The 23,566-nt window shown below is 43.4% G+C and overlaps 1 protein-coding gene across 4 annotated transcripts in view; it reads right to left on the bottom strand.

Moving 5' to 3' along the window:
• MYO16 (myosin XVI) overlaps positions 1 to 23,566 on the bottom strand; it is a 596,952-nt gene that overhangs the window by 467,710 nt on the left and 105,676 nt on the right. For 2 of the 4 annotated variants that reach the window (XM_045978499.1, XM_045978502.1), the window contains exon 1: positions 13,298 to 13,674. The exons of the other annotated variants lie outside the window; for them this stretch is intronic. In XM_045978499.1, coding sequence (XP_045834455.1) covers positions 13,298 to 13,325 — 28 coding nt within the window. In that variant the 5' untranslated portion in view covers positions 13,326 to 13,674. Of the gene's footprint in view, positions 1 to 13,297; positions 13,675 to 23,566 lie in introns of those variants that run through there. 4 annotated transcript variants of the gene reach the window in all.

The following is a 23,566-nucleotide window of genomic DNA, read 5'->3' as shown; positions in this document are numbered from 1 at the left end:
CTTCAGCGTTCCCATCACAACAGTGGGATCTGTGAAAAATTGGGAGCAGCTCCAGATCTTCTAGGGGAGATGGGGTGGGGAGGCTCCACCAGGATGCTTTCTCAGAGTTGAGGCGTCAAGGTCCCAGCCCCACCAGAGCAGAACCATGGACAGCGCAGGAGGCAAGCGCATGGAGAGAATTTTACAGAGGTGGGAACTGACACCAGGCAGGTGGGACGTAGACAGTGGAGACAACGTGGAATAATAGTTGCCTCTGAGCTTCCAAGCTGTGGTGGCCAGACAGAGGAGATGCCCTTGGCGAGAGAGGCCACACCACTGACTTTGGAAGAGAGCAAACAGACCAATGTGGAACCGTGATTCACGCCCGCCAGCTAACCCGTGGCCACGCAGCAGTCCACATGCAAGAGAGGTTAACTACAGCTGTGCCGGGGAGCAACTCTCCCCCCCAGGTCTCCCCCTGGACCCTGGAGCACCTCACAGATAGCAGCTGTATTTAATGGTTTTTTTTTTAAAGATTTTATTTTATTTATTTGACAGAGAGAGAGATCACAAGTAGGCAGAGAGGTAGGCAGAGAGAGAGGAGGAAGCAGGCTCTCTGTGGAGCAGAAAGCCCGACGCGGGGCTCAATCCCAGGACCCTGAGATCATGACCTGAGCCGAAGGTAGCGGCTTAATTCACTGAGCCACCCAGGCGCCCCCGTATTTAATGTTTTTAAATCAGATATAGGTTTATGTTGATAAGCCTCAAGTCGCACTATCATTAATTACTACATATTTTTTTAAACTTTATGAAAAATGGGGGGAAATTGTAAGTGATTTGGAAAGGCACACATTCAGTTATTTCTAAATAATATCAAAATTACCAACATTGTCTCTTTTTCACAGATTATATCAATCTCAGAACATTTTAATAAGACAATGGCCCATCATAACTTCATGCCAACTTATAAACACCAGAATTAAGGGAAAGAATAAGGACTTGCCCTAATGTACAGTGGATTTTATTTCTATGACTTTTAATGTCATCCTATAATACAACACTTTCATGGCTGGTTTGGAATCAGAATAGAACAACAATGTCTTCTAAAAGTAAAACGGAGTTATAGGACTTGTCTGTTTGCCTCTGAAATATTTGGACATGTATGCAAAATTAAGAAAGGCAAGAATACTAAACGCTATAGTAAGCACATATGATAAAACACAGACACGTGTGCTACCCAAAACAGAAAAAGTCCCTGTTCTTTCTGACTCTGTTCTTTCCTTTCGCAGAACCACCACCGTCTCCTCATGCAGACTCGGGATCACAAGCAGGGTTCGGGGAAATGTGGAGTCCTGGTGGACCTGCACACATGGTCAACTTGAATCCCTGGCAGGGCTGCTGAGTGGCCAGGAGTAAGTGCCTGACCTGGAGAACATTCAGGAGAAGGGCCTCCCACCCCACTCTTGAATCCTAACCTCCCTGCCCCGGCAAGGGCTTCTTGTTCAGTCTGAACGATGCAACCAGGAGTCACAAGATCTACTCTCCCCAAGCATCTTGGCATTGATCCCTGCAGATGCACACAAGGAAGCTCAGAGGAAAAGGGGAAAGACAAGGGTGTCGGCCTCTGCAGCCCATCTGGCCCCAGCCTCCTGACCTACTCCTCCCCGTGGCCCATCCATGCGAGTCCGTATTGTTTTTTTGTAGCTTGGCCTCTGTGCACCATCGTCACTGCTGGTAGGAACTGCTACGGAGACCGTCCCCAGAATCCGTGCAGGAAAGAGACACAGTGCTGCCTACTCTGTAGATGGTCTCATGGGAACAGCGAGGCAAGGAGGTCTGGGCAAGGGTGATATTTCTGGAAGTCGAGAAACACACTGGGGCCTTCAAAAGGTACAAAGAAAAATCATACGTACTAAACCTTACAAGGTTTAGAGGTCATTTTCCACCCTGAAAATTGTGGTAGAGGCCAGGGAAGATGGCTTCATTAAGGAATATTAACGACCATCATTACGTAAACTAATTACTATTGATAACTCATTTTCATTTATCAACTGTTATTGTGTCATTAATATGTGTCCAATATTACTAACCTAAGTTGGGTTTTAACACCAAACCAGCTTCGTTGCATGATCCTTCTTGGCCTGCGGGCCTGCAGCCCCTGCCCAGATCTGGCCCCCAAGGGCCCCACCATAAGCAGCGGATCCATGGACGAGCCTGTGCTGACCACAGACATGGATGAATGCCTGGTGGGCAAAGGGAGGGAACGAGGGAAGGCAAGAGTAACGAACGGGCTGACTTTCAGACATCAGTGAAATAAAGAAGGATGACACTATCAGCTACACTTTTCAAATGAGGACATCGAGAACCAAGCCCTAAAGAAATTAAGCGATATATTAAAGATTAAAATGAAAAATCCGGACAGTAGTTAAAACAGTCCAGGACTGGCCCAAGAGGTCTCATAAGTAATGGGTGGTTGTGGACGACATGTGTTGCCTCCATCATCCACGCCAGCCACACCTGTGAGCACGGTTCCCCTGGACAGAGAACGTCACAACACACTGTGCTGGGCCCAACTTCCACTGAGTTTACTGGCCCAGCACAGGTGATGCCCTCCTGGATCACTGGTGGGAATAGGAAGGGGTCAGCCCTTGACTAGGATCAGTATAACCCTGTATGTTAATTACACCAGAAGGTTTTTTTTTAAGTATTTAAAAAAAAAAAGACTTGTCTAGGATCTCAGAAGAATAGAAATGGTTAAACAATGTGTGGCCTACAGTGGGCCACCAACAGAAAAGGTTTAAGTCAGTCCCCGGGGCTGAGCCTCATAGGTAAAATTGCTCCAAATAAAGCATAACAAACCAGAAATTTAGGAAACAATTCAACCCTCAAATGGTTCTCTCCTCTCAATGATACTCTGCAGAATTGGCTTTTATGTGCTCAAAATACGAGGCACCAAGAGCCATATCCCGCATCCATCCACTTCATACATATTTTCAGCCACCAAGACAAGTGTCTTCCTCTTTCTCTGATAAAAGCCTGAATGAAAAAAAATAGCCAATTGATTTCCACAAAACCATTCATTCATTTATGTCTGTCTCTGCCATCACTCCTCCTCTCCAGATAACAAATAATTCAAGCCTCTTCTCATTCCTTACTCAAAAGACCCTGAAGCTTTCTGCCTTTTAGTCATTCCTCCCTTGATCGCTTCCTATGAGCCAAAGACCTTTTTATGCTGAGCGAAACAAAATGGAAGCATATTTAGAACGCGCCACAGACTCAAGCAATGTCATAGTTTCCATTCTGCATCGTGTCATCTCCTGTCTTTAGGGGGAGCACAGCTCCCAATCAGCTTTTTTAGCAACTACCATCTGCAGAGATGACGTGTTTATGGAACTGTCCACAATGACCTCTACATAGTTTTCTGAAGATATGACATAATTTAAAGCCAAATAGTTTAAGGATTATTCAAACAGACTCTGCACGCATAGGAGACTTACTCCTTAGAAAGGAAAATATAATTCTGCTGTGGGCTGGAACAGAGGTTTTCAAAGTGTAGCCCAAGAGGGTCACGCCCATGTAACGATCACTTTTAAAACACAACACTAGCATGAGTTTATTTGTGACAATTGGTGAAAACCAAAGTTGCCTTTATGCCAAGGCTCTTCTGAATCTTCAATGGCATCATGGTTATTGTCCTGCTTTATCATTATTTTAATTTCTCAAGTGATTGAATGATGCTCAAAGATTTTTTTTTTTCTAAAGTTTCAACACATAGACTTTAATGACAGCAAGCACGGGGTTGAGTTTCCAAAGACATGGAAGAGACACAGCAAATTAAAAACTCAAGTATTTCCTGTCTTAAAAACAGAAAAACTTTGTTGAGAACCACATCTCTGCCCACCAACTGACCGTTCTCTCCTCTTCCTTCTAGAAATAGAAACACATAACTCCAGAGATGGCTCAAGACATGGCAGTTGAAAGTTCACTCCCTCTTCTCCACTGACACTGCTCCCCATCTGTTGTCCCAGCGGAGCCTCACCAAACCTGTGCCCTAATCTCATCTCATAGCACCAGACTGTTCAGCAGACCCTGCCTCCTGGCACCATGATGCTCCTATTCTTGACTGAAGACCTCCTCCTTTCTTTGTGAACATCTTTTTCTCTATCTGCTTCTCGGAAGTATGTAACCTGAGCCAACTATTTCCCCATTGGCTCCTTCCTCCTGCACCAGGGCTTAAAGGAAACCAGTATGGTAATGACCCCATGTCTCTAAATAGATGTCTTTGGCCTGACGTCAGACCTGTACATACAGCTGTGAACGAGACAACCCTCCTCGGACATCATGGGGCCCAGTGCGTTCTGGCCTATCTCTCTTTCTATTGTGCACATCTGGAGCTTAATGGAAACATCACACACTCAGTCATTCAAGCAAATCCATAAGTGCCAGTCTTGAATATTCCCCTTATTTCATCTTTTGTGACTCCTAAATCAGTCCTATAGCCCAAGATTCCTTAGTACTCAAGTATCATTCAGTTTCATCCACTCTTCTCCATCCTCAGGTCACTCACAAAGATGGCTTTCCCTCCATCTGGGCTCAGATTACCATGAGAGCCTCCCCACCGGCCTCCCCTACTCCATTGCTATTCCCCTCCACTCATTCTCCATATTCGTCCCCACTAACACAAATCTTTGCTCTTCACTCTAATGGGTGAAAGATTTTAATGGATTCCAGTTACTCTTAGGAAAGGTCTAAACATGCTTACACAGCATACAGGGCCTTCTCCATCTCCACATTCATGTTTAGGAAGGAAGAATATGGACTGAAGTTGCACTGTGAGTCTGAAGAGCTGGTAAGATACAGCGGGTTTCTTGGGTTGTGACCACATGTACCAAGAGAGTCTGACGAAAGCACAGTCAGGGAGATTTTACTGGAATCTATCCACCAAAATGCTGGAGATGAATAATCCTAACAGGACAGGTATAAGGAAAAAGAGGGCAAAGCACAGACATTTTCATAATCAGACAGTAAGCTCTGTTAGTTCTTTCTTATAAATAAAGCTTAAATCAAACCACGTTTCATCAGCCCTGTTGCCCCCACTCTGACTGAGGCTGTCATCTGGCCTATTTTCTTATCTTGTTTCCCTTTCCAATCTCTCTTTTAATACATCCACTATATTGAGACCAGAGTGACAGTTCTAAATACAAAGCCTATCATATCCCTTACTCTTCAAGACTACTCCACGAACTCTCTCCTACGATGAACCCCATAAAAATGCATCATCTTTGTCCAAACATTGCACATTGCTCCTTCCTCTACCACATGGAACTCCTGTGGGTTGTTCTTTGAATGCACCATGCACTCACAATGCCGGGTTTCATACAGGCCTTCTCCTCTGCCCATGTCTCTGACCCATCCATCATCAGCAAATGCCCCCTCATCTTTCAATGCCTGCTCGCTCACTTTGAGGAGATGGACCCTTTCCTCACTCGTGTTCCCTGTAGCACAACCCTGCGCTGCTTTCTCCCCACCGCCCACCCACTTACAGTAATGTGCTGACAGTGTTTGTTCACTGTCCCCAGACTCCTCTCTAGACTGATTTTCTTACAGGAAAGAACACTCTCCACTCACAGAAGCTGAGCACACTGCATCATGTCAAGTGTGAGTGATTGATGGAAACATCTGAAATCACCAGGTGAGAATGGAGAGACCAAGGGAGGAACCCGGAAGAGCAGAATAAGTCAACGAGTCACATGAACACTTTTCCAGGAAAGCAAAAGGTTAAGAAATTAGAGATGATCACTGAGTCAAAGTAAGGAAATATTTGAGGTAAATGAGGAACAAAAAAGGGATCTTGAGGTCTCAATGCGATAATGAAGTGGGAGCTAACATGCAGTCCCTGGGCAGAAAGGCATTTGAGGGCCATCTATAAATAACAGTTTAAAGAAGTTCAAAAGTGAAGGTTAAGCTATAGGTTATTAGCCTGAACAGCTAAAAGCACTGAAATAAAATGTACTATTTATTTATGAGTTTGGGAACTATTGATGAAGTGTTAAGGAAAAGTTAACTTCAGGGAGCCTAGATTCTTCAAATCAAAAAGTGAAACAAGCCCATCCCTGCCCCAGGCCCTTTGCACTTGCTCTCCACACTGCCTAACAAAACCTTCCCAAAGATACATCCTGGTTCTCTCATTCCATTCAATCACTTGGAGGTCAGCCCTTCACAACCTATTCAGAATCAACTCTCATTGCATTCTGCTGCCAGGTCACTTATTAAATCTATAAACTTCTTATTTTCTCTGCATCAGTTGCTATCAAAAATTTTTATCCATAGTAGTGCGTTTACTTGTTACTTTGTCTCAGCATAGTCACAGGATTTCAAGATGGGAGTGATGTTGACTGGCTGGATATTCTTAGCCCTTAGACTGGTACTTGGAAAAGAATAGGAACTCGATTATATTTACTAAATTAATTAATAGATACATGAATGGATAAATGAATGAATGGGATAGAGGAAAATGTGATCGACTTAATCCATTCAATTCTACTCAACAGTTAAGTTACCATGGCATGTCTCTGTCCCTAAAGTGTCACGAAGTGTGAGCCATCCACGGGAAGCATAAAGAGCCCCCTTTCATTCACTGCACAATCTACAGAAAGAAAGGGTATCACATTAGAGTAACAGATGTCAAGTGAGGCCAGGGGTGTGGAGCCCTCTATCTATAACAACAAGACTTTAATAATGCAATGGCAACACTGAATCAATACACAAAAATACATCATTGGACGGACCACTGGGAAACAAGGAGCCACGACATTCCTAAGGGTCTGTATAAACGTGAAATGTGTGAACAAGGCAGTCAAATGTTGAATGATGGACATACACTGTAACAGTTCTATCATTTTATATGTATTCTTCAACTGTTTCCTCACTTCCCAACTGATACCACAGGAAAACAGATATAGATATAAAAGACATACAAATATAAATATACAAAGAACGTACATTTTTAGAGAGATTAGATTTGGAGTCATACGCAGACATCCAACATTAAAGATTTATTTATCTTTAACAGCACATTTAATGATTTCTGTCTTTTTCTTAATTGTGTTAGATTTATGAGTCCTAGACTTATCACTAATATGAACATTTTATTTATTTTTTCTTATATTTTAATAATATTCAATAAAACAGTGTTTGTAAGATATTAAATTATTCTTTTAATTCTCATAAACATATAAATAATTATTCATATAATTATCAATGTACTGTTATAAAGATAAGTATCAATTTGGAACATCAGGCAATGTATTAAAACTAACTTTTAGTGGAATTACAGGTACTACCAATCTACATATCTTATTCTAATATTATTAAATTTAAATTACAAGGTAAATTTATTTTAAACCCAGTTGAGAATTTTGTTCTTTTAAGATTAGCGGGTATTAAAGAAGGTACGTATTGCATGGAGCACTGGGTGTGTTGCATAAACAATGAATCTTAGAACACTGAAAAATAAAATTAAAAAAAAATGATAAAAATAAAATAAAATATACTTGAAAAAAAGACTAGTTGAACAATTTAGTATTTAATGGAAACATAAATATTTAAGAATATCTAATAAAAATATTTGAAAAATCGGAAGGGATTTGCATTATCACATATTAAAGTTACTATAAAGCCACAGTAACTAAAACAGTATGGCTGTGAGCAAGGCAAAGAAATTGGTGTAACTGAATAGAAAGCAGAAACAGATGCAAGTGTATTTTGGAATTAAAATATGGAATTAAAACTCAGTGGACACAGTGCATGTAGCAAAAGAAGGCAGTGCAGTGTGACCACACATACACTTAATTTTACGAGAACTAGAATTTAAAATATAAACATAAAAGCTGTAATAAGATGAAGACCATTTAGTTTTAAAATAGAACAACCGAAGTAATAAATAAATAAAAGTAATAAATAAGTAATAATAAAACTGAAACCCATAAGACCTTGTTCCCATAAGTTACTAAAAACTTAGATGCCAACAAATACCCAAAACAAAAACAAGAGAGAAAAAATTGGAGACCTATCTTTAACACACATTCAGAGAAATACTGATATTTCTTAATATAAAAGATTACATAAAATTGATAAGAAAAAGAAGAAACCGTCCAGGGGCACCTGGGTGGCTCAGTGGGTTAAGCCGCTGCCTTCGGCTCAGGTCATGATCTCAGGGTCCTGGGATCGAGCCCCGCATGGGGCTCTCTGCTCAGCAGGGAGCCTACTTCCTCCTGTCTCTCTACCTGCCTCTCTGCCTACTTGTGATCTCTCTCTCTCTGTCAAATAAATAAATTTAAAAATCTTAAAAAAGAAACCGTCCAAAATAAGAATGAGAACAGATATGAAGAGATAGGGCCAAGAAGAAATGAGTGAATCTCCTTAATTATTAGTAGACTAAAACTGGACCTTTGAGAAACTGTATTTCAACGGAGGTACTGACGACATCTGGACAAGGACAGTACCCGAAGCTGGGAAAAAAGCAGGGATGGGTGTTCTCCACCAATGGGGGAACTTGAAGTGCTCCAGCCTAGCAGAAAGAAATCTGGCAGTTTCTATCACACTTGAAATGACACACGCCATTTGATTCAACAACACAGCCTTTGTGAATCAATACTTTAGTAATAGAAGCCAAAACGCTAAAATATAATGTTTTAAAGCTTATCACAAAGGGAAGTTTATTAATGAATAATAAATGGTTTAATAAAGGTTATGGGATATGACCTAGCAATCAAAACAAGAATATTGGGAAGACATATGTTCACTGACCAGAAAAGATGCCCATGTTGTTGAGAGAGAAAAGGAGATGTTGGAGTCAGAGGTACAAACCAGGGAAAATCCAAGTGAGGTTTAATGCCCCGGGGAGAGACGAGGTAAACCAGAGACTGTTAAGTGTCGGGCCAACCTCTACCGAGGAAAGCCAGCAAGGAGACAAATCAAGAGTTGCCAGTGAACTAGGAGAAAAATCCCAGTGAACTAGGAGAAAAATCCCAGTGAACTAGGAGAAAATCCCAGCTCTCCCAGGAGCTGTAAAAGAAGAGGTAGAGGTCAAGTGAAAAATTAACTAACACAAGGAAGGACTAGTATCCACTGGATTTTGCCCCTGTAAAGAAGGTTTAACTAAGGGGATTCAGTGGAATTATTTGTAGAGTAGAAAAGGGGACAAGGGTCAGCAATCATGTGTATAGGTAATTTTTCCAAGAATGACCATGAAAATAAAGAAATTAGTTGGTGGCCAGAAAGGAACATGAGGTCAAGGGGTCTGTCTGATTATCTGAAGATGGCCTGTCGGGCCAGGTGTGAATGTGAGCGGACATGCTTCAGTGGAGGAGAGTGAGGGTGCGGAGAGGAAGGGAACAGAAGGAGGGAGGCGAGAGGGGATAGAGTCCAGAACAGGCTTTGGACATGAGGAGGAACGATTCGCCATCACAGAAGAGAGTGGACAAAGAGAAATTCGCACACCAGTGCCTTTGCAGTTTTACCAGTAGGAAGATGCACCCTCCATCTGTTGGCTTCCGTCCTCTCAGGGGTGGAAATGTCAGGATTCTCTAGGTCTGAGCCGCTGTGCCTCCTGGGGACGCACAGCACGAGGGAGGGAGAGTGTTGCAGTCTGAAACGGACATGAAACAAGTCTGCTTTGGCTGCAGCCTCAGTGACCATCCAGCTGTGCTGGTGGAAGGACAGACAGATGGACACTTGGGTTCAAGCTGGGCTTGGCATCTCTGACTTCAGTGCAAGGCGGAGATCAGGGCTAGGGTGTGGGAGGCTTCCATGAAGGACCACAGACCTGACCTGGGCAGAGGGCGAGCCAAGGAGGGACCAGCGTGCTGACGTCTCGGTGAGCCTGAGCATCACGGGGCTCTAACTCGTGAACAGCAGGCATGGTCAGTGGAAGATCAGGGACGGCATGTCGGCAGGAGTAGTGTTCATGAAAACCCATGATGAGAGGAAAAATAAGGTGACCTTGGTACTGGGAAATGTTTTAGTATGCAAAATAGCAGCCTTGATGGTAAGATTCATCCTTGGTTGTTGTGAATGAACTAACAGGTCTGGAGTCCATTCATTTTAAATAAGTTTAGCTCACTTCCTATTGCAAACAGGGCTGTCTGACCCCATACACTTAGAGAAGTAAACTGGGAGAGATACAGCCCAGGCAGAGGTCTGACTCCCGAGGCATCAAAGAGGATTTAATAGGGCAGAGCTCATGCCTCTCTGCCCATCGTTAGCAGCAAGCCAGAACAATAGCTCCACGGGGTCCCATGGCCCTAACAGGCTGTGACTGCTCACCCCCCTCCCCTTGCTCTTGTGCCTCAGTTGAAGCATCTGCCCTCCTCACTTCCCGCCACCTCACCAGGCACGACTTGGACAGAGTCACCCCCATCCAAAGACATCTCGTGGTCACAGAGGTCCGGGAAGCATCAGCACTTCTTGGCAGCGATGCCCCTCCACTTTTCTGCTACATCTTGCTTCCACGCTACATTTTTAGACTCTAGTTTTTAACCTTTCTATGTCAGATACATGGAACATGTCGAATTAGACCAGAACCCATGGAGTCAGAAAGGAGTGTAGGTGGAGTTGTAGGTCTCAGCCATTTCTTCCTCCATATACTCTCTCTCTAACGTGGTCTTCAAGTTTGTTTTTCTGACGGTCAAAGGAAAACACGCCCACTATAGACAATTTTGTGAAAAATACAGGTGAATTTATGAAAGTAACAGATAATCCCATAATTAAAATTCATTATACAATTCTATTCTGAAGTTAGTCATAATTCATGTGTGAATACTTATATTTTATATTTATATATAACAATTACTTATAATGATAACTCACAGAATTCCGTATACTACATGGAACCACAAAAACTGATTACTCCATAAGCCAGAGTCAACCACTGCTAGAATCCGAGTTTAGACCTTTCAGTATATACATGCTTTATCGTTAAATAATGCGTATTTCCCTAGGTGATATTTAAAGTTCCTTGTAAGCATTCTTTCTTGGTCTCCCCAAGTCCAGACCTAAGGCTCCCCTCCTGGGATGCCATGGGGGTCTGCTCTTGCTGGTTTTCAGAGCTCTAGCTCATGCTCTTGGATCCGAACCCTCCCTATCTTGCTGCCCGGCTGGGAGGTGGACACGGTGCAGGGATGAACCGGGGCAGGATGACAGGACAGGCATGTGGAGGCTCAAGTGAGAGAGAAACAGCATGAAGAAAACGGGCCCGTGAGCCTTGCCAAGAGATCGCCCCCATATGAGGGACAATGGAACACAGTATGGAAACAATGATGCATCGAGAACAGTAAAGCTGTGGATTTTGATCCTTATCAACAAACCCTCTGATTCTACACAAGCCCAACTTTTCCTTCTGGACTCTCCCCATCCTTCAGGATCCAGCTCGACTCTGAGACATCCCCTGACTAGTAGCTCACAGTGAAATATAATTTCTGAACTCCTTTAGCCCATTGTCCCCTTCTGCCATGGAAGATAGTTTCTGACACTTCCATGCTTCCTTGCCATTTTAGAGACATGACCAAACGCCAGGCATAGAATGTAATTGGATCTTTTGTAAGTATGTGTGATTACTTGGATAAATTCATCAGGAACACTTTTTTCCAGGTATTTGAAACACTATTGCACTATTTCATTTCACTATGAATATTTCACTATTCATTAATTTTATATTTCACCCGAACTGCAAGATTTAACTCAAATGCTTCCACTGGAGCAGACATCATGACTTCTTTGAACTTCCCCAAATTTGAACTCAGATCATTCAGCTGGAGCAGAAGGAGTGTAAGGTAGCTAAGGGCAGGCTCATGTTCTCTTTAGTGCCCAGCTGCTCCCCCATCCTCCCTGAGTCCTTTCACTCTGTCCCTCTGTGATCTGCCCAGGCTCTGTGGCTGCCATCCAGCAGGTGTGTCCTCTCTTAACGAGCACCCAGGTTCCTTGTAGAAATGGTGCAGAGGGCTTCGGGAACCACCCCTGCAGAGGCACAGGAAGGAGAAATAATGACATTCTGCTGGTGCAGTTAGACAGGAGGGGCAACATGGAAGCCTGCCAAGAGTGCCCTCCTACAGACATTTCACCAAGATAATAACCCCAAGATTTCAGGGATTAAACAAACAAAAACCCTTTTGTCACAATTCCTGAATATGCTGCACACTCCCAATTTTTGTTAAAGGGTCAATTTTCCAACTTACAAACTGATCAACGAATTCCTTTTGGAATTAACATTGTCCCGCACGCTCAGTGCATGGTGAAGTGTAAGGCATTTTCATTTTCATTCATCATAGATGTTTCACTCCTATGTACATCCTCCCACAAAAGACAAAAGAAATGAAAAGATTTCTCCTTCTCTATTATCATGATCTTTTCACTCTCCTTTAGTGCCAAACTCAAGATCCATTCAAACATGCCCCCTTCACAATGTTACTTTAAATGGAACATCGTAATGCCCTTGGCCAACAAAACCCTCACCCTAAGAGGAAAGCATTTTCTACTAATGTCATCTGTCACTTTAAGACAATGACATACATGTACAGAAGTTTTCAGAAGTACCGCATGTATATCTAGCAAGCCACTTTTGCTATAAATATGTCTCCTTCTTCATGATTGCCATCTGGAGAAGGTTCAGAGGCAGCTTTTATCTAGTTCGGAAAATTGTTAAAAAGCAGGCATTGAAGAAAGCCTTTATGGACTCATCAGAAAGCCAATGACAAACTATTTTTCATCCTACCAGCATCAGCACACAGCATCTGGTACAGATGCCACTCGAGTCCTTGAACACTTCAAGGTGAATGACACAAGGACAAAAGTTTACCGTCAAGGATATTCGGAAGGATTAAGCTTATAAGTTGAGCACCGGATGCAGGCAGAAGCCTTCAAACTTGAGAGTAAAATAGCAACTAAAATGGTCTCAGCCGTACATTCACGAGCTAAGTTTTTATACAGGCACTGTATCCATGTATGCTGATACCCAGAAATATCCTTCTCACATTCCTTTTTAACAATTGCTATTTTTTATTACTGCATATATGTATTTTTTTTCTTAAAAAGATCAAGTTTTAAAGATTTCTACACTATCAGCTTTTGGATCACACAGAAGTAACTGCAGCACCGGAAATTAAGAGGAAACATGTTTAAGCATGTAAAACATCTTTCCGAGTCACCGTCCTATGTTGCTCATCTGGACGTGGTATACCAGAAGACCCGCCTGAATTTTGGCATCTGCCTATGTCCTATTTCAAGAAGACAACGGCATGAGTAAAATATGCAGCTTACTTACAGCACTTGATGAAATGATAGTGAGACATCTTTCCATCTCAGACAGCAATCTTGCTACGGGTTCTGGCATTCTCTTCTGCTACAACCGTGGTCCCCAGGAAATGCATTATTTAGAACCTGACTCAGGTGACAGTTTACCTCAGGATGCATTACTGAACAGAGGCTCGGTTCCATGATCAGGCAAAAAGCTTCAAACTCATTCTCATTCAGCAGCTGGAGTTCAGCGCAGCCTCCCGGTGGATCCGGAGCCCTGGCGGCTGCACGTGCTATTGTAAGGAGGCTGACTGACAGGGCTCCTGGGGCCCCGGTCCTGGGAACGGTCCACTCCCATTGGTGCTCACACGCGGCCACATTCTGTCCACACAGAGCCGTGCTGCACTGCGGCTCTCTCGGTCCTGCCTGTTAATGGCTTTGCAATAGCTTCCAAATGGCAGCAAACGAGCTGGTGAGTGGGCTGAAGGGAGGAAACCGAACGAGGCATCCTCAATCTTATTTGTGCACGCTGTCCACGAGCCAACTGTGACCAGATTCTCAGCTGGTGGCAGAGCTCATTATTTTTAGTTGCCACCAGTTGCTGTGTGTGGACGGGAAATGGAGAGCAGGACCTCAGAATGCCACCTCCTTGGATGAGAGGTCGTTTGGTCCGCCTCGCCTAACGACGAAATCACATTACATGCCGCAACCCATCTTTTTGGTTTTCTCTGCAGAATGTGAAACTTAAATTATTCCCCCCAAAGCTTCTGGTTTGCATAGCTTTACAAATTTAGGAGTCTGCTACCTCTGCAGACTGCAATGGATTTCACTGTACAACCGGATGAAATAAGTCTGACTGAACTGGAATCAGAAAGGAAGAAATGTATGGTCTTCGAGAGTTCTTGCAATAAAAATAAATATCACGCCCCTCGCGCACTAGCCATGTGGGCTAAAGATAAAGGTCGTGTTTAAGTCACTTACAAAAGCAACTAATTATTCTTGCAAACTGAATGATGGTCTCTGCAAGTGAGTTGGCACAGTCTAGAATGTGTGTTTTGGATTCGCGGGCATCGGAGAGACAAATAGGAACAATATGTTAAACATGTATGTCCTTCTGCGGTTGAAGCCTACGTCTGGGATTCCCTTATTAAGCAAAACTCCAAGAGCAGCATCTTTACGAAGCACAGAGATTATAAAATTCAAACCTATGCAACAAAGGTCATGACTTAAGTTTTCAATGAGAAATTGTTCTAATCATTTTAGTAGTACTATGTAGAAGACCAAGTTCAAGGTTTGGTCAGGAGGGCCTGAGTTCAAATCCAGATACTAACACTTACCAGAGTATCAACTTGAACAAGTCATTTTACCTCCTAGAGCCGGAGCTGCCTCACCTACATATGGCAAGTTCAATTCCTAACCCTTGCTCCGAAGGTTAGAAAAACGCCTATCCTAATTCTAGTTTATACTGCTGGTCTGCCCTGAAATGTCATCAGCTTAACAAGGAAACAACAGTCAGCTATATGCTAAAGACTGCAATGCATACTTCAAATTTTAGGAATCAGAATGAGGATTTTCAGCTGTTATCAGTAGTACATATTCTTCACTAATTTGTTCCTTCCCCGAATAATTATTGAGAGTCTGTGTTACACAAGTCACCATTTTTTATTTTTATTTTTATTTATTTATTTATTTATTTTTATTTATTTGACAGACAGAGATCACAAGTAGGCAGAGAGAGAGGGGGGAGGCAGGCTCCCCACAAAGCAGAGAGCCCGATGCGGGGCTCGATCCCAGGACCCCGGGATCTTTACCTGAGCCGAAGGCAGAGGCCCTAACCCACTGAGCCACCCAGGTGCCCCAAGTCACCATTTTTTAAAAAAAAATATTTTATTTATTTACTTATTTGACAGAGAAAGAGAGATCACAAGCAGGCAGAGAGAGAGAGGGAGAAGCAGGCTCCCCACTGAGCAGAAAGACCAATGCAGGGCTTGATCCCAGGACTCTGGGATCATGACCTGAGCCGAAGGCAGAGGCTCAACCCACTGAGTCACCCAGGTGCCCCACAAGTCACCATTTTAAGGACTTCTCAGGAGTAAAAAAAAAAATGCCTTTATATACAAGGAAGATAGAGTCTACTATTTAAGATGTCCGTATGTGTCAAATGTTTCCCCATAAGACTGTAAGAGAAAACTATGTATGTCTGTTTTCCGACAGAGAGCAAGGCTGTCTCTCACCTCACGGCAAGTCTCTGTAGATACGTATGGTAATTATGAGCTTATGTGAATGCTGTCCAGCATCTCTTTGGGGAAATGTTAGCCATTGAGATATCCCTATGCTCTCCTCTCAACACAAAGGTATATTGTCTGCATACCTTCCTTACATATGCAAATTTCTTAGTTACCTGAAAACTGCACACCTCCACATTAACACTCAACAGACGTCATAAGACCACTGAGCTCTGTGACTCCATTTACTCTTTGAAGGGAAAAAATAAACATATGAGACTCAGATAAAGCATGATGTGTGTTTGGTAAAGATACTATGCTATTAATTTGGGCCACAAACAAATTATGAACTAGTTGCTTATGAACTAACTCCCTCCCCCCATTTAAGGACTCTGAAAAAAGTCCCCTGTGAGCAATAACACCGCCCGCCATACTTGGGGGGCTCATGACCAAATGCGTTTATTATTCTCTGGCTCACGTATTCCACAGACATTCGGTACATCATAGTACACTGAGACACACAGGAAAGCTGGCGTCATCCCTCCCCTCAAAGGGCTTGTCGTCCGGAGAAATACTGACAGTCATGAAAGGCCGTGCAGGGTAGTGGGCAAGAAATTACAAGTAGGAGTGTACATCTCTGAAGCAGCTTAAAGGAGCGATGTCCAATCCACTTTAGAGTTGAAGGAGGCTAACCTAAGAGATGTATTCTACCTTTATTATAATACTTAGGGTCTACTTTTATGCAGAAGCTGTATAATTCACTCAGATTAAAAAGTTCTCTCATCTTATTTTCCTCTGGAAACCACATACTTGTGCTCTAAACACTAGTAGAACTAGGTCTGACCACCAAGAAATACAGCTTTATGTTTCTCTTTATTATCAAACAAAAAAAAATTGTGCAGGATGAATACAGAGAGAAAATAATTTTGGCCTTATTAATGTCACTCCCTTTATAAAGTAGAAAAATAATGTTAATTTATAAGTGGTTAGAATTTCTTGATCTCTGCCCACCCCTGTGAAATTCAACTCAGTATTAGGAGATCAGATTGATCATTTCAGGATTCTGTGACTCTGATGTAGTAAACATAATATCAGAGTTGCCCATGGTAGTAGTTAGGAAAGACTTAGATCGGATTAGCTATATTCTTAGTAATTTATCTGTTTTACAGACTGTGATCACTAAGACAAAATGTAATCATGAAAGGGCACAGTCTGTAGCATGTCCAACTCTTGGTTTTGTTTCAGGTTGTGATCTCAGAGTCTTGAGATCAAGCCCCACGTCAGGCTCTGTGCTCAGTGTGGAATCAGCTTGGGATTCTCTTTCCCTCTCTCTCTTTCCCTTCTGCTCATGCTCACTCTCTCTCACTCCCTCAAATAATTAAATCTTTAAAAAAATACAATCATGCATTAAAAGAAGTTATTTCGGGGTGCCTGGGTGGCTCAGTGGGTTAAAGCCTCTGCCATCGGCTCAGGTCATGATCCCAGGGTCCTGGGATCGAGCCCCACATCGGGCTCTCTGCTCTGCGGACAGCCTGCTTCCTCCTTTCTCTCTGCCTGCCTCTCTGCCTACTTGTGATCTCTATCTGTCAAATAAATAAATAAAATCTTTAAAAAAAAAGAAGCTATTTCTTACTACAACAAAACTTACACACTCATAAAGCACAAGTGTCTTATTATTTTATTTCAGGGTTATTACAATGACCAACTGCTGTCTCCTCTGAATGTCACACATAATGTTTCAAAAGCATTTTGGAACAATAAAGAAATTCCTTTCTCTCTTTTATACACCAAACAGCTGCTCACTATTCACAGTATTTCTGATAAAAACACATGATTTCTTCCTTCCAAATGTTAGTATCATTATACACCAGATTTTTTTTCAAATGATTTCCTGGCCAAAATAAAAAATATAAAACTGGAATGATTCTAGTGACAGACGAGCATTTTAAAATTATGCACTAACTTATTAAATATCTTTCAAAATGGAATGTGCGTGATACATAGCTTCAAGATCGGTTTTCCAGTGAAAGCTCACCGATGAAACACTACTCCCCTTAGACCTCTTTTTGGACAGATCTGTTAGGCCAGTCTTTTCCTAGATAATTTCTTTTTTTTTTAAAGATTTTATTTATTTATTTGTCAGAGAGAGAGAAAGAGCAAGCACAGGCAGACAGAGTGGCAGGCAAAGTCAGAGAGAGAAGCAGGCTCCCTGCCAAGCAAGGAGTTGGATGTGGGACTCGATCCCAGAACGCTGCGATCATGACCTGGGCCAAAGGCAGCCGCTTAACGAACTGAGCCACCCAGATGTCCCTCCTAGATAATTTCTAATTCTCATAGTTCCACACTTTTTTCACACTTTGTTAAACGATGGAATTAAAATTCAAGTTTACAAACATTGCTAGTTCCGGTAGGGTTCATATACACAGTAGATTGCTATAAAAATTCTGAGTGAGGCCATAAATCACACGGACACTTTGTTTGTGATCCAAACTCAAGCTCTAGGAAGTAGCCATCTTTGCCTCTGCTCTGGGAACAGGCTGAGCTTATAAATACTGGCTTGGATGAACCAAATCACACATGGGTCTTAGCTCACACTTCATACCCCAAAATGGCTGGGGATTAAATGTATAGTGTGATCTCTCACAATCACTGAATGCTGCAGTGGAGATGGAGCCGCCATCTTGTCTCTCTGTTTGGTCCGCTGGGGCCCTGTAAGACTTAAGGGACCCTTTTCTGAAGCTCACAGAGAAGGAAAGATGTGGGTTGTCAAGAAGAAAGAGGCACCACTAAACTCAGTACTTGTTGGAAAATCAGGCTCACTGGTCATCCCACAGGTGCCTCAGGACCAGGATCAAGCCCACCTTGCCTGACCAATCAAACCCCCACCTCTCCAGCCAGCTCCCTTTCCATAATCTGCCTCCAGTTGGGACTGATCTTGATTTCAGCCAGTCTGTTGCACTGCTGGCTATCAGATTCAGGCCTCCCTACCCTCAAGCCATCACACAGATCTCTTTCCAGAACCAGCAGCCATCTGACTTAGATGTAGGCAATCGTGGAGCAGACAGAGGAAGGAATTTACAGTATAGGCCTGCACAGCTGGAAAGAAAGGAGAGGTTACTAGCAAGGTCAACTGGACCACCCTTTCTGTGCAGCTGAGCCCTGTTTTTCATGCTTAAGTGTGGACATGCAACGTAACGGCTAGAAAATTCTCATCAGCCTCAGCACTAGCATTTTCATAGAATAGCAATGTAAAGTTAAAAAAAATTGCACTTTTAAAATCACTCCACGTATTGATTGAAGATGCACGTTACGTAATGCAGTATAGAGTAATATAACGTACGCACATATGTGCATGGATATGGATATACATACACGCATTTATAGATGTGCACACACACACACACACACACACAGGCTATCTCAGATGCTCGAATTGCTCCATCAAGGCGTCTGGTTCCCCACATTCCCTTTGTGATTTTTTCTCCCTAATGAAAATGAAATACTTTGGAATCTAATGTGCGGCAATTACAGTAGCTAGGAAGGAAAGGAAATTTGTAAACTTCTGCAAATGTATTCACCTGCATGTTAAGATCATTTTGAAATCTCTCCAGTGGACGTGTTACAACTATCGAGGACGACCTCCCTGCTTCCAGATACTGCTCCAACTCACCAAAGTGGACAATGGACATACTAACTGGAAATGAGACGGGGACAGTGCTTATGTCTGCAGGACAGCATCTGGGTTTGTGTGCATGCGTGTGCGATTCCACGGGTATGGTAAGCGAAAGAGTAGTGTTCTCTGCCTTGTTCTTCAATCCGTTTGTTGGGGTGCGTGGCTTTCTGTAAGTGGGGAGCAAACAACTGGACTTTTTTCTTCTTTCCTTTATTTAAATTTTTTAAAATATTCTTTTATTTTATTTTATGTATTTGAGAGTGAGAGAGAGCACAAGCAGAGAGCAGGGTCAGAGGGAGATGGAGAAGCAGTCTCCCTGCTGAGCAGGGATCCCAATGTGGGACTCGATCCCAGGACCCTGGGATCATGACCTGAGAACACTTAACCAACTGAGCCACCCAGGAGTCCCGACTTTTTTCTTTTTTAAAGATTATTTATTTACTTATTTATTTGAGAGAGACAGAGAACATGACCAGGGGGGAGGGGCCCAGGGAAAGGGAGAAGCAGACTCCCCGCCAAGTATGGAGCCCAACCCAGGGCTCCATGCCAGCTCCCCAAAATCATGACCTGCACCAAAGGCAGGCGCTTAACTGACTGAGCCACCCAGGTGCCCTGTACAAATGGACTTTGAATGACAAGGAAGGAGACTGTAGAGAGGAGTGATGGCCTGACTGGCAAGGTCAACTAGGTGGCAGGTCTACACACAATTGTCACTAAAGAAACAGCATCAGTGAAGTATTCTGACGACGTAAAAGCTCATCTCAATTTTTCTGAAAGAGAAGAAAGGAATTTGGAGGGGATTAAATCTGGAACCTCTCCTACCTAGTTCCCCAACTGATAGTGCATTCCTCTTAAAAAAAAAAAATTTCTCTTGGGGCACCTGGGTGGCTCAGTGGGTTAAAGCCTCTGCCTTCGGCTCAGGTCATGATCCCAGGGTCCTGGGATCGAGCCCCGCATCGGGCTCTCTGCTCAGCAGGGAGCCTGCTTCCTCCCCTCTCTCTCTGCCTGCCTCCCTGCCTACTTGAAATCTCTGTCTGTCAAATAAATAAATAAAATCTTTTAAAAAAATTAAAAAAAAAATTCTCAGAGCACCTGGGTGGCTCCATTGTTTTAACATCTGATTCTTGGTTTTGGCTCAGGTCATGATCTCAGGGTGGTGAGATCAAACTGGGCCAAACTGGGCTCCATGCTCACTGAGGAGTCTGCTTGGGATTCTCTCTCTCCCTCTGTCCCTTCCCCCACTCATGCACGCATGGCCGCTTCCCCTCTCTCTCGGTCAAATAAATAAAATCTTTAAAAAATAAAAGCATCTTCATTTGAATCTTCTCCATACCCCCACACACTAAGATATTTGCTCAATTTCTCTGCATCCACTGAAATTCACCTTGAGCCCATATAACCTACAAACTCTTCTCCATATACTTTGGCCTAAATTAGTCCTAGACGTCACCCACCCTCTAGTCACTTTTCTAGTCAATCCAGAACCTGGTAACCCAAGGCTCTGTATTTTTCTTTAATTACATCACCTGGGAAGTTTCTTCATACTTAAATAATTGTTATTTGAACTACACACCTACTACTTTTGCTTGTTTCGTACAAAGTCCAAAACTTCAATGAATACTCGAGGGTCACCAAAGGAAGAACCCAAGAATTAGAATTGCTACAAAGCATCTTCTGGGTCATGACGCATAATGTCTGTGGCAATATTTTATTAAAGATTTATTAAATTGGGAAAACATAATTTACTAGACTTGAGAGAGAGGAGCAGAGCAGAGAGATGGAGTGGAGGACACACCCTCCTCCACGTGGGCATGGAGGCCCAAGGAGACACTTTATTTGCCTTTTCAATATTCCTTATGAATTTAAAGATAGCAGATAAGCAGATAAGCAGGCAAGTTTAAACACTGATGACTTCTTTTCTCTAAATGAATTCCGCCAAAAATTAAAAAAAAATAAAAATAAATGAAACCCCTGGTTGCAAATTCCACTTTGGACTAAGAAAGATAAAGTGTGGTCTCTATTTGCAGGAGAATATTTAACAGCATAGTAAAGTGTGGATATTTGGAAAAAAAAATGTACAGTGAAATAATTCAGGTTCACAAATGGCATCAAATTATTTCCCCAAACTCAGCGGCCAATGCTTTTTGGAAAAGTTGTGATAGCATTCGTTGTTGGGGGCCACTCTCCACAGTGGTCTTCACGGGGGTGCTGTCAGAGCAGAACACCAGCAACCTTGGTTTAATGACTAACATGCCTGAGGACACAAACCTGCCTTGGAAGCTAAAGGGAGTGTGTAGCTCTGGGATGAATGGGAAAGTCATCTCCCTAGACTCATTTATTTATAATATATTATTATAATATGATACATCATTGTACTTCAGGGGATGTAGCTGGAGACTTTCTTGTCTTCTCTGGAAAAGATTTATGTGCATGTTCCTCTCTCCCTCTCTCTTTCTCTGCGCACAGCCCCCTTTTCCATCGCAGTATAACTGGAGGAAATCCTCAGAGTGAAGCTGTAAATGCAGGGAAGTTCTATAGGCACCGGATAAGACTAATGAAGTGCTAAGAGGACTGCAAGCCCTGTCCATCACCAAGCCTCCTCCGGTGGGTGACCCCTTCTTTCACATCAGGGAGCATGCTTAGATAGGAATCCTGCCTCAGCCACTCCTTAAAAGTCAGACCACCCCCCTGGGGTTCCAGTTCCTCGGATGAAAACTTGGAGATAATGATAGGCGCTACCCGGAATTCTCACGCACAGGCCAAGTACCTGACAAGCACATTCCCAGCAATTATTTTAAAAACAATGTGCGCAGCCCTGATGTTTTACTGACCTAGCACGATCTTTATATTAGCAAAGATATTTATGATATGAAGTGTCCTGTACACATCACCGCCCTTTGGTACAGTCTTGCAGGCAACCATGACTAGCAAAACCCATCTCAGTAAACATTTACCCTGGGCTTATTATGAGCCCAGTGCTAGACACATAGCTCAACTCGAGAGAATTCCATCAGCCCTGGAAATACGCATATTCATGGCTCATGTGACAGTTACACGTCGGACCTAGACCCTGCCCTGTGAAGCTCTGCAGAGATGACAGACCAGGAGGTAAGAGTGACTGGAAGATTCCACACAGCGCCCCGAACGTGTGGTCTTATGAGGCAGATCCCCAAAGCATGAGGGCCAGAGTGTATTCCTAAGAAGGGGTGCCGAGCAGACAGTGGAGCATGAGTGGAAAAACATCTGGTAAAGAAGGTGGGTGGAGAAGGAGACAGGGGGATGTTCCAGATGACAAACAGCTGGGCACGATGAAAGGCGAAGTTCCCAGAGCGGCCAAGTGAGCAGTGAGCCTCCAGAAGTCATCAGGGGCCAGGGTGGGGACAACTGGGGAGGCGACTCTACACCTTCCCATGTGACATATGGAGACAGGGGAGAACTGGCACCGAAAGGGGTGAGTAGCGGTGGGCCTCACGGGAACCCCTGTGCAGCTGCGGGCAACAGCAGCAGAAGACAAGGAGGGCTGTCTCCACGGGCAGCTGTGCAGGGAAAGCAGGCAGTGGGGAGAGCGGATGGCGCATCCTTCCCCAACCGACCTGTAAGTCCCTCCACCACCTACGTCAAAATCTCCTCCCTACATCTGCCTTCTTCTTTAGAAGCCCCTCTTTTCCGCCATCCAGCCCTCCCCCACCCCGCCCCCAGAAGGGCAGATGTGATCTGACCTAATGCGCCATTGTCCTGTACCTCATGTCACCAGTCCTACAAACATCTCTCCTCTAGAAGCCCAGACTCCACAGGGGTCACTGTTGGAGCTGGCTTCCGAAGAGAGTCTGGGGCGTGGGAAAAAGTCACTTGCATTAATCCTCCTCCTGCGTTTTAGTCCTCCTCCCTTACCTGCGGTGTGCCTCGGGTCTCAAATGTCGGAACCATGCTGAAACTCCAGTATCAAAAACATAAATACATGTGGTGTCATTCCCTTTGGCACTTCCAGAGTAAACATTCACACCAGCTGCACAAAGTAAGTAAATTATGAGTAAGCTTCTCACTGAGTGGTTTTAGGAAGTGGCTTCAAATTTTTCTTAAGGCCTGATTTTGTACAGCAAACGAGTGACAGGTGCTGATCACAGGCCAGGCACTGTGCTAATTACTGCGTGTGCACCGACTCACCTAATCCTCCCAACAGACCCTCCAGCGTTGGTACTATCATTGTTGGTTTGGTTTTGTTTTGTTATGTTTTAACAGAAGAGAAAACTGAGTCACAAAGACGAAGCCAGACGTCAAAATCACAGGACAGTGAAAGCACATACGGGATCACAGAAACGTTCCCACCCACAGCACACGCCACACCCCCACACCCGTATTCACTACACACCCCTCCAGCTCTGGGATCAAGCCTTTTCTT

This window comes from Meles meles, chromosome 14, assembly GCF_922984935.1.
Source record: "Meles meles chromosome 14, mMelMel3.1 paternal haplotype, whole genome shotgun sequence".
In the NCBI taxonomy this organism is placed as follows: domain Eukaryota; kingdom Metazoa; phylum Chordata; class Mammalia; order Carnivora; family Mustelidae; genus Meles; species Meles meles.
Note: the sequence above shows the minus strand (reverse complement) of the source record. Positions and strands in the feature narration are given on the sequence as shown.